Genomic DNA, 14,441 nt, shown 5'->3' with positions numbered 1-14,441 from the left:
AGGTAAAAGATTTAACATTCTTCAGCATATCAAGAATTAAAAAGAACTCCCCAAATTTAAACACAAAAAGAATTTAAAAGAACCAAAAGAAAGAAGAAAGATGCTTACCAGACTATCTAGTCCTCCTCCTAAGAGATCCACTGCTCCCATCTGCATGGAAGATACCTGTGGCACATTGACTGGAGGACCAAGGTCAAGGTTTAAAAGATCCCCCAGAAGGTCACCTTGGGAGGGAATAACCTGAGGCTGCTCCAGGTTGGTGGCAGTGGTGGTGCCAACAGGGCTGTCACCCGCATCAGTGCTGCAAGGTACAAACAGAAAGAGGAGAAGAGAGAAAAGTCAGTTTTAGCAGAGACTTGGTAACAAGGCAACGAGTCAATGTCATATGCTCTTATACAATATAACCTCTTCAATCAATTTTATATTACTATATATACAACAACCTCATCAATCAATTTTAATTGAGCACCTACTCTATAAGGGAACACTGTAATGAGAACTCGGGAGAAATACCTAAAAAAAAATAGAGAAATATATTTCCTGTCTTCAAATAACTTACACTCGAACAAACCAACCCCAAAACCAGTATTGACAAAACAAGTGAAAAGCACATTCACTGTGGAACAGCAGAAATGAGTATTGTGTGTCGCACAATGACAGACTACAGATGAGAAGCAGGTAGGGCTTCTCAGAACCAGGTGGGGCTGATTTCCAAAAGCTTCTGAGGATGGTTTTAGGGCTAGATTTTTAAGAATAGCATAGTTATAAGGAACTACCAGGGAGAGACTTTCCAAAAACGAAGGGATAGTTTGTGCAAAGGCACAGAAATAAACAACTTGACTTTCAGGGCCAGTGAAAAAATTATCTTGGCAGGAGCAGACACTGTAATTGTAAGATTTAGGGGATTTGAAGATGAGAAAAATACAACTCTGAAAACAGGTCTGGAGAGTTACTTTTTATATGACAGGCAATGCAGAATCACTTTTATTTGTTGAACAAAACTAAAAATAACATTTAGAGGAACATTATTCTAGCAGCTGTGTGTACAGTGGACTAAAGTTGAGAGAATGGACATGAAGATGAGCTAAGAGTAATTGTTTAAAAAGGGAATAGTGAGTTTTAAGAAAGGACTAGTCCTTTTAACATTTCTTAGAACTCACTATTCCCTTTTTTACAGTGTGGTGGCAGTAGCAGTTAAATTGATTACTCTTAGCTCATCTTCACGTCCACTCTCCCAACTTCAGTCCACTATACACACTCCTGCTAGAGTAATGTTCTAGACCTGTTTTCGGAGTTGTATATTCCTCATCTTCACTTCCCCTAAATCTACCAAGTGAAAAAAAAAAAAAACTCAAAAGAAAATTTCCAGCTCAGTTGGCTTCACTGTGAAGTATTCCAAACATTTATACAAAAAGTAAAACCAATTTTAGATAAACTTTAATAAAACAGAATAGAGAATGGCAATTGAAAAAATCTGGAAGTAAGGAGAAGGCAATGGCACCCCACTCTAGTACTCTTGCCTGGAAAATCCCATGGACAGAGGAGCCTGGTAAGCTACAATCCATGGGATCGCTAAGAGTCGGACACGACAGAGTGACTTCACTTTCACTTTTCCCTTTCATGCACTGGAGAAGGAAATGGCAACCCACTCCAGTATTCTTGCCTGGAGAATCCCAGGGACAGTGGAGCCTGGTGGGCTGCTGTCTATGGGGTTGCACAGAGTTGGACACAACTGAAGCGACTTAGCAGCAGCAGCAGCAGCAATTTCTAGTACTTAAGCCAACAACAGTTCTAAAATGCTATTTATTTGTGTCTGTAAGATTGTACATAGACTACCAACCTCATACTGTTGTGGATTTTTTTTCTCACAAATTTGAGTTTGGGTTTTTTTCTAGTGAAATGCTTCAGCTGTCATTTTGTCATTGCATTTCAGATAGCTCATGACCCTTCTATTGTGGTCATTTTAGCACATAATAACCCACAAAGTGGGGGTGAGGTTTCGATTTTTTTGTTACTAGAAGTTCTTTTATTCATTTGTCCTTGTGACTGTAGTGATGCAAAAACAGTGAATGGATGAGTGAATAATTGGTTTAATACATAGTTATTTTACTTAAGTGCTTTTTTTGGCAGGATAATTGTAAATGTGTATCTTTTAATTGCACTGGTACATTGAACATGTCAGTGTCTATACCACTGGACCAACAGAGCATTTTTAGAGCATTTTTCTGGCTAATGGATGTCTGGTAATAATGTCTTGATTTTCCTTCCCGACTCAGCTACATAGAAGGGTTTGGGTTTTTTTTCCCCCTCAGCAGTGGAAGAAGCACAGGTGATGGATCATTGATGTCATTTCAATTGTTATTTTTTAAAATAAATAGAAAAATGCTAAAAAAAAAAAATCTGGAAGTAGTTCAGTTTTGACCATTAAGGAATTATTCCTAACTTCAGCTTGATAATGTATTATGATATTTTTTTAAACTGCTTATTTTTTAGAGATACCAATTAAAGTACTTATGAATGAAGTGATATGAGGTCTGAAATTTAAAATACTCCAGTTCCCTAAAAAAAAACAACTGTAGGGGTGTTAAGTGAAATAAGATTGGTAAAATATTGGTGACTGTTGAAGCTGAGTGATGATTATGTTTTAACATTCTATCTTGCGTGCTTTCTAAGACATAAAGTAGTTTTTTAAAAACAAAAAATATTCTGTAAAAATCCCATTAATAAACAAATGCTTTCTCTAAAAACCCTAGGTAGTTTTTTTTTTAATTATTTTTTATTGGCGTAAAGTTGCTTGCTTTACAATGTTGTGTTAGTTTCTGCTGTAGAGGCAAAATGAATCAGCTGTATATTTACATATATCCCCTCTTCCTAGTTAGGTTTTGACAATGCTTGAACAAAGAAGAATGAAGAATCAAACTCAGAAAAAAAACAAAGAAGCAAAAGACTAGTGATGCTCCTTATAAGAGGAATCTGGAGGGATAACAGGGAAAATTATACGTTGCTTTCAATTCTGTTAAGTTTCAAGGAAGAAAAACAAATAGGGAAGTTCAATAGACAGCTAAGGCCAAGGAACTGGCAGTCAGAGTTACAGAAGTAAACCTGGGAAGAAATCCATGCACACACTTCCAGTGAAATAAGCAGAGTAACACTGGAGATGTTGTGGTAAGAATGGGGCAATTAGAGTAAGATGACCAGGACCAAGCTTTGGCTCCACTAATAACTAGTTGCATGCATTGTCTTGGGCAAGTGACCACCTCTCTGAGACAAAGCTCCCTTACCAATAAAATGATAACAAAACAAAGTAGTCTATTTTAGGAAGGATCAAATGAAGTGACTGAAAGTCGCTTAGTCCTGTCCAACTCTTTGCCACCCCATGGACTATACAGTCCATGTATTTCTCCAGGCTAGAATACTGGAGTGGGTAACCTTTCCCTATTCCAGGGGATCTTCCCAACCCAGGGATCGAACCCAGGTCTCCTACACTGTAGGTGGATTCTTTACTAGCTGAGCCACCAGGGAAACCCAAGAATACTGGAGTGGGTAGCCTATCCCTTCTCCAGGAGATCTTCCTGACCCGGGAATCGAACCAGGGTTTCTTGCACTGCCAGTGGTTTCTTTACCAGCTGAGCTACCAGGGAAGCTCCAAATGAAAACATGGTATAAACTGTAAAGCCTTGTAATATATCAGTGGTAACCCAGTTGAGCTATTGAAAATCCTAAAAGATGATGCTATTAAAGAACTGCACTCAATATGTCAGCAAATTTGGAAAACTCAGCCGTGGCCACAGGACTGGAAAAGGTTAGTTTTCATTACAATCTCAACGAAGGGCAGTGCCAAAGAATGTTCAAACTATGGCACAATTACACTCATTTAGCATGCTAGTAAGGTTATGCTCAAAATCCTTCAAGCTAGCCTTCAGCAGTATGTGAAGCAAGAACTTCTAGATGTACAAGCTGGATTTAGAAAAGGCAGAGGAACCAGAGATCAAATTGCCAATATTCACTGGATCATAGAGAAAGCAAGGGAATTCTAGAAAAATATCTACTTCTGCTTCACTGACTACACGTAAGTCTTTGACTATGTGGAACACATTAAACTGTGGAAGAGTCTTAAGAGAGATGAGAATACCAGACACCTTACCGGCCTCCTGAGAAACCTGTATGTGGGTCAAGAAGCAACAGTTAGAACTGGACATGGAACAACAGACTGGTTCCAGATTGGGAAAGGAGTACGTTAAGGCTGTTTACTGTCACCCTGCTTATTTCACTTATATGCAGAGTACATCATGTGAAATGCCAGGCTGGATGAAGCACAAGCTGGCATCTAAGATTGCCAGGAGAAATATCAACAATCTCAGATATGCAGATGACACCACTCTAATGGCAGAAAGTAAAAAGGAACTAAAGAGCCTCTTGATGAAGGTGAAAGAGCTGGCTTAAAACTCAACATTCAAAAAACTAAGATCATGGCATCTGGTTCCATCACTTCATGGCAAATAGATGGGGAATAAATGGAAACAGTGGCAGATTTTATCTTCTTGGGCTCCAAAATCACTGTGGACTGTGACTGCAGCCATGAAATTAAAAGATGCTTGCTCCTTGGAAGGAAAGCTACGACAAAGCTAGACAGCATATTAAAAAGTAGAGACATCACTTTGACAACAAACATCCACATAGTCAAAACTATGGCTTTCCCAGTAGTCATGTGTGGATGAGCAAGTTGGACCATAAAGAAGGCTGATAGCTGAAGAATTGATGCTTTCGAACTATGGTGCTGGTGAAGATTCTTGAGAGTCCCTTGGACTACAAGGAGATCAAATCAGTCAATCCTAAAGGAAATCAACCCTGAATATTCAATGGAAGGACTGTTGCTGAAGCTGAAGCTGAAGCTCCAGTACTCTGGCCAACTGACGCAAAAAGTTAACTCACCGGAAAAGACCCTGATGGTGGGGGAAGACTGAGGGCAGGAAGAGAAGGGGGTGACAGAGGATGAGATGGCTGGATGGCACCACTGACTCAATGGACATGAGTTTGAGCAAACTCCAGGAGACAGTGAAGGACAGGGAAACCCAGCGTGCTGCAATCCATGGGGTCGCAAAGAGTCGGACACGCCTCATCTTTTAGAGTCTTAAGCAACTTTCAAACTTTATCCATTCAGAAAGTTTTGACCACAATTTTCTAAAGGCATAATCTTACCAACCCTGAGATCAGAACTCAAAAAGGTCTTTTATCCATTACATGTGTGTAGTCACTAGAATTCAGATGAAGCCCCCAAGGCAGCAGAATAGGTTTGCCAAATGCATAGCAAAGCTTAAGGAAGACCAACTTCATCTATACAAAGAATCACTTCTCAATCAAACCAAGTTTACCTGCTTACCTCCCATGGTGTATTGGCAAGTGTTTGCGATGGATTCCATGACTTCCTTCCACAAAAGCATTGGGCGGTTTATGGTACACTGAGGCCAAAGAACCAATGTGGCAGATCAGCTCATCCAGTAGAGTTGGCTCAATAAGATCTGTCTCCTCAGAAATCAGTGGCTTTTCAGACAAGACTACTTCTTTAGCTGTGACAGGATCAGTTGAGAGAAGGCGCCAATAAATATAGCCCCGGTCTCGAAGGTCAGGATTATCAGAATCCTAATGAAAAGGCAAACACAAGAAGGTTTAAATGTAACTCTTTTCCATATAGAAACTCAAAACTGCTGATTTATTATCAAGGTAATGCTGTAGCAATTTATGCAGGGTTGGCTGTTAGAAGATATTTAGACTCAGTATGTTGTTAATATACTCATAATTCTGGAATCCCTAATGTTTCAAAGAATTTAAATATAAATTGAGGTTAGTTCTAAGACTCAAATTCAGAAAGGAAGTTGGGAAGAAGAAAATAAAGTTTAACCTAAGAAAAATCAATTGCTTCAAATGGCCTTGGGACATAAAAATGTTTTCAACTGCTATAAATATTAGCAGAATTATTCATGAAACACATCTTACATATATTTCACCCATACCTTCTTTTTTTATTCAAATATTAAGTATCTCCCATGGAGACACTCGCTAGGCCCTGGCAATAGAGACAACACATGGTGCCCGACTTCAAAAAGCTCAAAGAACATTAATTATTTATTAAAATATGAGAAGCGCTATTACCTAAACAATAGGAAAATTTATTATCAACGCCACATCACAATTTAGAAATGAATAATATAAAAATAAATCTCATTCACTCACCCAGCCCTCCCCTACATTAATTCCCCCACCCCCCAAGTACCCATCCATATGAACAGTGCACTAGGAGCTCACACACACACATATATTCATTTTACACAAAACCAGTTTCATCCTCTACTGCTCCTCATGCTGCTTTCCATAGTGGCACACACAGCTGTCATTTTTCCACTATATACACAGGACTGCATCATTATTTACTAGTGTCCTACTGATGAACATTTAGATTGCTGCCTCTTTCTCCCTCATTTATACTATTCAGTTTTGTGGTTATTACAAAATGGTAGTAAATATCTTGGCATCTACATCCGAGAGTCTGTCTATATGGTGGCATTCATCTACCCATGAATTGTTTCAGTGGTATTATGTTATTAAAGGCAACAATCAGCCCCATTTCAATTTCTGTATCTAAAACACACATACAAAAGTATTTCTTTAGAGTAGGCCAGGATTTCCCATGAGTCTGTACATAAGCAGATGAACTGGTTCATAATTTAGCCACTTAAGGCACTTGCCATTCAGCTCAATACCAGAAGTGACCCAGATTGCTTTACGTAGATTTTCTTAATCATATGTTGTTTTATTTGCACTCAAAATGGATTGCTGGTTAAAAACAAAAAAGTATACAGAAAACTGAGATACAAGCTAATACAGCATAAAAATGGTGAATTTTATCTCAAGATAATCTTTATCATATTCACAGGTTGCATTATTCTAAAGGAAATGCACATATACATGCATGACTTATATCAAACTATTTGTAGTATTTGAAAAGCCAATAAAAAAAAAGAAACTGATAATATCCAAATTAGATGCATTTGTTTTGTTGCATGTTGAAACAGAAAGTTTGCTCCTGAGGAAGTGTTTATAAATAGCTGCCTGAAACCTAAGATTTTCATTTGGAAACAAAACTTAAATATTATAAAACATAAGTTAATTTTTTTTTAAAGAGTAGAATACAAGTTTCTTTGAGTATCACATCAGGAAAGCAATCCCCATCCCAGTTTTTATTGATATTTAAATTAAAAGTTTTAATCTGTACACTCAGTCCCCAAAGAACATCATTTAAAATCTGTAGACTAGTGATGTTTTTTATTACACAATGACAATGAATACTACACATCACTTAACTGGGAAAATATTATTTGTCTAGTAAGTTGTTAAACGTATTCAAATAAACTATACAACACAGCTTAATAATATAATCAAAGTAAAATTTTTTTACTTCAAATTATTTTTCTCATATATCAGCTACATATTTAACCAAATAGCAAAAAAAAAAAATTCCTGTGGAGATTCACAAAATATACACTTCTATGAAAAAAGCTTGAGTTCCCCCACAAATTCAAAACACTACAATAGGATAAATTTCTAGAGATAGAATCAATGGATTAAAGGGGATACATGCTATAAATCTTAACACTGACTTTAAAGTTACTACTATGAGAAATGAGAAAATGAGTGCAAGTTTTTCATGACCGGAAGTCAAGAGTGGACAAGACCTCCACTGTCCAAACTCGGTTATCCTGAGGGTTGATCTGATAGGCCTACTATCAGCCGGCCTTCACTGCCTCACAATTCACATGGAAGCCACGATAAATCAGGCCCAGTCAAGGCTAATGACAAAAAAAAAAACAGAACCTTTTGTGATTTTACAGTGACATTATGTGTTTGGCGACTCAGAAAATTTTGTTTGGGGTCTACTGTGCTGCTAGTCCAATAGGCCCTCGTGAGGATCTCAAGAAAATAACGTATTGCCCAAAATCTGAGAGCTTCCAAAACAGTTCTTACCAGGCGAGCTCTAAAACAGTAATTTGTAAAACTGTAACATGCGTCAACATTTTAACACACCAAGAGAGCCATTTAAAGTGCAGATTCCAGGACTAAACCAGAGTTTCTGATTCATTATGTCAGAAGGGGAGCCCAGGGTTTGTGATTTATTATGTCAGAAGGGGGGCCCAGGAATTTTTATTTTCAACAAGAAGTACAGGTGATTTTGATGATGGTGGTCTCTAGCTCACAGATGGAAATACCAAGGTGAAGACTTCTTTCCGTGTACTAAAAAGGGTAATTACTAAAGTTTGGACACTTCTCTGTGTATTCTTTACTATTCCCTTTAAAACCATCAAAGTGAAAAAGATACCTTATTAAAGGCATGGATTCAAGGGTTGTTCTTTTTTCGTAACCAATAGTATTTCTAATTACACTATCATTTTACTTAAAATTAGAAGCACAAAGATTTCACACAGACTTTCCTGAATCCTCAGCATAGATAAAGAACAGGATTAAGTCTACTATGAAGACAAAGGCGCAGTGGTAAAGAATCCACCTGCCAATGCAGGAGACACAAGAGACACGGGTTTGATCCCTAGGTCGGGAAGATCCCCTGGAGAAAGAAATGACAACCCGCTCCAGTATTCTTACCTAGAGAATCCCATGGACAGAGGTTTCAAACATCTGATATGGGAAAGAAATCTAGTCGGATAAGCCATTCAGAGGGGCAGTTAACTACATACTTACGCATAAGAGAACCCAAGACTGGTCAGGAATTTTTTACAGGGTCTCCAAGAGAAGAAAATATATGATTAAATAAATAATTACTTTGATCACAAACCCAAACAGGATAGTTTCTCATATACAACCCTTACTACAGGATGATGATACCAGTGTAATTCAGTAAAAACAATTCTAATAAGGGTCAAATCCTTATTAGATCCCCAGCTCTCTACTAATTTGGCTTGATTCAGTGGTACATTCCAACATCTGTAAGAACACAGGGAATTCTCCCTAACACTTTATCTCAGGTAAATAATAAGAGTGAGTCTGAACTCTGACAAGAACCTAAAATACACCTCTCCCAAGCTGCCTGTTAAAATACAAATACAGAGGACTTAAGAAAAAATGGAGATGAAGACAGGGTTCAGAACTTGTGAACACAATGGAATCTACCAAGGATACTCGCTTGATTATGAGACTAGCCTTATCTATTCAGAGGTGACTGAAAAGGACCAAGGCCAAACATCTTTTTAGAAAACTGCTCTGACTCCATCTTAACAGAGATACAAATGGGTGGTCATGAGTCTAGACTAGGAAATCTAGAATGCTCAATATAGATAATAATAACCACTGCCTTGATGATTATGGAAATTATTCAGCTTCAGGCAAAGGAAGATGCATAAAAGTTAAAAACTCTCTGAAGAACTCTTACAAATAAATTGCAAAAGATGTCTCTATTTCCAAAGGGTATGAATGTCAAGTGGAGTCTCAGCAGTTAAGATGATTGTTTGACTATTCCACACATAGCTAAACACAGTCATCTTGAATTTGGCTGAGGAATGAATCTGTCACACATGTGAGCTGAGACAGTCCCCTATTCTGAGTAACTCTAGGTGCTGAGTGACCCAGCACTCTCATCTCTTTTCTCCTTCCTGTGGTAATTTGCACAAGCAGCTCAATACCGCTGCCGCTTTGAAATGAAGCCCTCGAGGGAGAGTTAGCACTTGAATACAAAGTAAACACTGCAATAAACAGAAATCCTACGATTCTTGAAGAAAACGGTATTGCTGAGAAAGCTAAGAGACTGTATAAATGTGAATTTATCTGTGTTTAGGGGGTTTTCTCAAGTATTACACAGGCATTGTTAATGTCAAGTTTACTATTTTACCATCTAGAATAACACCAGACATTTTTGGATTTGGTTAATTTATATAAAGCTCTTTCTTTTGTACAAAGCAGAGAGGCTCCAAAGCCTGTAACAAAAGGCAGAAATGAGCTTCAAGGCCCTAAGATGAAGTCAAACACATCACTAATTTAATGTCAGTCACCCTGCAGTGTCTGTAATAAGCCCAACATGATTAAGTGGCAATTTCTATTCAAAATGGCCCCCTGTAGACGATCTATTATACATTAATGTGAAAATGACTTCCTGTGTCCAACCTAACTGCTTTGATTCAAAAGATGACCAATTTCTGCCCTTAGTACCAAGACATGCCTGATCAGTGATGGACAACCTCCCATACACTTTTCACGGACAGATGGTGAGCCATGGCCTGCCCTTGGCTCCATGTGATCATAAGAATGCTTCTTCAGACTAACTGTAATGGGGTCAAGTGAAAGCTTAGAGACTTGGGAAAATAGCATGCTCATTATTTGTCAGAGAAACGAAGAAAACTGAGGTAAAGGGGGTGGGACAAGACACCTCTCTGTTTTCTGCGAAATGAATTTTACAACATCCTTTAATTCAACTCCTGTTGGTCAACTGCTCCATTAAAAGATATTCAAGCAGATAATTCTCAATAATGTTTACCTGAATCAATAATCAGATAAGAAAATTATCTTAATTTTTAGCTTCAGGCCTTCTTCATGTTTGAGTTCACCGACTGTAAAACATCTGTATTTGAATCAAGTGTCAGAAAGCAGCCTCTGACTCTTTTTTCAGAGTTATGTAGTATATTCTAAAAACAATTATTTGGTAATGCTGTCTGCTTTACAGTATTCCATTAAGTATTCAAATGCCTTATCTATCCATCGAATTTCTTTTCCTTAAAATGGATTCCTGGCATTTCTAAAATTAAATACTGTCAGAGGAAAGAAGAACTTTGCATTTAACATGCAGTAAATTATGTGCTTTGATCACTGAACAGATAATGTACTGGCAACTACTCTAGGTTCACATTTGTGGTCTCAGTGTAGAAATGGGATTCAAGGAGTGTACTAGTGTACTAGGTATATACCTCAACTGTACTAATTACAGTATTTACCATATCTAATCCTCCAATTGTGCTTGTTTTTGATATGAAATAAAGCTCACCAGAACAAAAAGTAAAAAATAAAAATATACAGAAAGATGACACCTCAGAACTAGGCAAAGTACTATAAAAGAGTTTCAAATCTTGAAATACACAACTGTAAAGAGATGAAAGAGGAAATGGTCTTGACTTGACTGTCAGCCTATTCTCAACTTCAATTAAGAACATCACTGGATCATGATGGATTGATTATCATTATATTAGTCACATCAGAAAAAGTAATTACTTTGATTTCTGTGTATCCAGCTTGGGGCCACATTCCTGAAATGAGAACCCTCCCTACGAAGACCAAAAATATTAAATAATTAAGGAAGTAGCTTTAGCACTTTAAAATTCCTTGAAGAGAAAGCAACCCATCTAGAAGGCAAAAGAGCACACATAAGATCTTTGTAAAAGCATCTACCATCTTTACAGGGTACTTCCATTTGAAAGCTGAAATTAAGTCCCTCAGAAGTAGGTACTGCGAGACTCAATGTCACTTTCAGAAAGGCATGTCCTTCATTCACACTAAAGAGTCTACTCTAAGTTCAATTTTCATGAATTACTATTAAAACAGAAGTCAGTCAACTCATTTATAAGCCATACAACCAGTTCTATTTCAGCAGAATATGTAAAAGAAGCATTGTTTCTAATTTTTTGACAGAATCTAAAGATTGTACTCTTTACATTCAAAACCTCCCCAAATGAACCTTCTTGGGAGAAGTTTAACAATTTCCAAGAATTTAAAACAAGACAAATCAACTCCATGCTTTTTCCAAATTTCTTACCTGTGTTGCCAAACTCAAGACCTGCTGTACCAGCTCCTGTGTTTCTGACGGTTTCTTGAGAAACAGCTTCACTATGGCAGTGAGCAGAGTGAGCTGCACCTAAACAAATTTAATAGATAAAGTGAAAGGCATCTGCATTATTCCACACCATCAATTCCAAACTGGTGTTTCCCCAAACATGACTTACTTACTTACTATGAGGCCTTTCTGATTTTGATTAAGAGACAAAGGTTGAAAACTCCACAAATATCAATAATAGCAGTCAAAGGTTTTCATCAACTGAAAAGTCACTAGACTATCTCCAAATTGCATTTTTGGCATCAAAAACTGCCTGTTTCTTTCTGACCCAGATAATCATCTATATTTCTTAAAGTATATGCTAACATGCTGATGGCAATAAAACTGGTTCCTGATCAAATTCCTTATTATTTACTTTCACTGAAAGCTACAACTTCTGGGGAAATGGAGAATCATTTATCATACTGAGGCAAGAGCCAACACCACAGAATTATGCCAGACCACAGTCAATTAAGAGTGGCTTGCTGAACCATGAAATTACTGGGTGGTATGTGTTCCTTGTCAGGGCCTATTAAAATTACTATGATAGAATACATATATGAACTTCAATTTGCTGTGAGTATAAACACCAGGGGGAAAAGGTTTAATAATTTATCTGCTTCTCTGGGCCTTTGACTCAAAGGTCTCTCAAGGTCTCTCAATTTTGGCAGAGGACAGATAGAAGGTGGCAAGGAAGAATCTTTCCAAAATACACATGCCAGCCTTCACTCCAACAAAAACTCCAGCTGTAACTGAGCCACAACCATTACTAACAGTAATGGGGAATCATCTTTAGGTGACAGAAGGTTATAATTAACTATCGTTCTAAGACAGCAGCTGTCAAAGCATGGTTCTGGAACAGCAGTATCACTCTAAGCCAGTAGTTGTCAAAGCATGGTTCTGGAACAGCAGCAGCAGCAGAAGCATCACCACCCTGAACCTTGTAAAAAATGAACCATCTCAGGCCTACTGAGTCAGAAACTCTAGTGTGGGTTCCAGCAACCTGTAGCTTTAACAGAGGTTAAATACCAGTGCTTAGGTGCTTCTACAGCTCATTCAAATTTGAGAACCACTGCTGCTGCTGCTGCTAAGTCGCTTCAGTCGTGTCCGACTCTGTGCGACCCCACAGACAGCAGCCCACCAGGCTCCCCTGTCCCTGAGATTCTCTAGGCAAGAATACTGGAGTGGGTTGCCATTTCCTTCTCCAATGCATGAAAGCAAAAAGTGAAAGTGAAGCCGCTCAGTAGTGTCCGACTCTTAGCGACCCCATGGACTGCAGCCTACCAGGCTCCTCCATCCATGGGATTTTCCAGGCAAGAGTACTGGAGTGGGTTGCCGTTGCCTTCTCCAATGCATGAAAGCAAAAAGTGAAAGTGAAAGCCGCTCAGTAGTGTCCGACTCTTAGCGACCCCATGGACTGCAGCCTACCAGGCTCCTCCATCCATGGGATTTTCCAGGCAAGAGTATTGGAGTGGGGTGCCATTGCCCTCTCCACTAGTGTAAGCTAAACAGGTTTGTTCCAACAGAAATTAGCACAACTGAAAAAGCTCACCCCTTTTGGGAGAAAAATGAACATATACACACTATATATATATATTACATACTATATGTATACATAAATATATAAGTTCAGACACACAAAACTGCCTAACCTTTACCTTTCCTGAAATTCTCCCCCAAACATCCACTTCATAAGGTATAGAAGAGAACTTACTTGGGTGCTTTCATCATGAAAACCCTCCAGGAAGCTCTCTAGTAACTCATCAGCATTGTCAATTCTTTCAGCATATTCTCCCACAATCCAGATCATAGCTGCTCGAGCATCTGGCTCATCCAGTGAATCTAAGTTCTCACACAGTGTGGCAATGATACTTTCGTATCTGATGTAACAAAATGGACTATGGTTACTGAGGGCAAAACTGAGAACTATATTTAACAATGAAGGCTAAAAGTAAAACCATGGACAAGGTATCCACACTTAATCAAGAAATTTAGAAACCCAACCCTTGTCTTTCCTGAGAGAGTGGTAAAAACATATCCTTTTCCCAAAAATACCATATCTAGAATTAAAATATTTATATATAAAAAACACTTAATAAACCACCACCTTGTTAAAATATTTCTTCTAATTTTGAGTCCATCATTAAACTAACTTAATTGTAAGTCACTTCATTTCACATGATCTTTAAAGATTAGTTAGAAGCCTCAGCACAACCTATATCTATGATTATAAGGTAAAATGACATTTAGGATGCTTATATGATCTGCTCTTTTTAATTGGAGGGTAACTGCACTACAGTGTTGTGATTTCTGCCATATAACAATGTGAATCAGTCTTAATTATACATATATCCCCTCCCCCTTGAATAATCTGCTTATTTCACTGTTTCGGATTCTTTAATTGCTTGCCTTCAAACGCAAATCTGAAAAAGTGTATGTTTCATAAGCTAAGAGACCTCAACATGAAAATTTTCTGTGGAGTGAAAATGTAGATTTTTCATACCTTAATGGAAACAGCTACCATACTTGAGAAAAGGTCTAAAACTCTGATAATTTATCGTTATATGTTCTAAAACTTTCT

General features: G+C 37.9%; 1 protein-coding gene across 20 annotated transcripts in view; it reads right to left on the bottom strand.

Annotated features, from left to right (window-relative positions):
• Positions 1-14,441, bottom strand: part of AP2B1 (adaptor related protein complex 2 subunit beta 1) — a 116,157-nt gene that overhangs the window by 54,840 nt on the left and 46,876 nt on the right. For all 20 annotated transcript variants that reach the window (XR_014080632.1, XR_014080631.1, XM_081584450.1 and 17 more), the window contains 4 exons: positions 13,575-13,740; positions 11,804-11,902; positions 5,381-5,640; positions 109-301 (listed from right to left, as the gene is read on the bottom strand). Coding sequence is in view for 18 of the 20 variants with exons in the window: in XM_081584450.1 (XP_081440576.1) it covers positions 109-301; positions 5,381-5,640; positions 11,804-11,902; positions 13,575-13,740 (718 nt within the window). In the remaining 2 variants the exon portion in view is untranslated. The remainder of the gene's footprint in view (positions 1-108; positions 302-5,380; positions 5,641-11,803; positions 11,903-13,574; positions 13,741-14,441) is intronic.

Source organism: Giraffa tippelskirchi, chromosome 3 (genome assembly GCF_054371585.1).
Source record: "Giraffa tippelskirchi isolate mGirTip1 chromosome 3, T2T-mGirTip1v1.2.pri, whole genome shotgun sequence".
NCBI lineage: Eukaryota > Metazoa > Chordata > Mammalia > Artiodactyla > Giraffidae > Giraffa > Giraffa tippelskirchi.
This window is presented reverse-complemented; position numbering and strand designations above follow the sequence as displayed.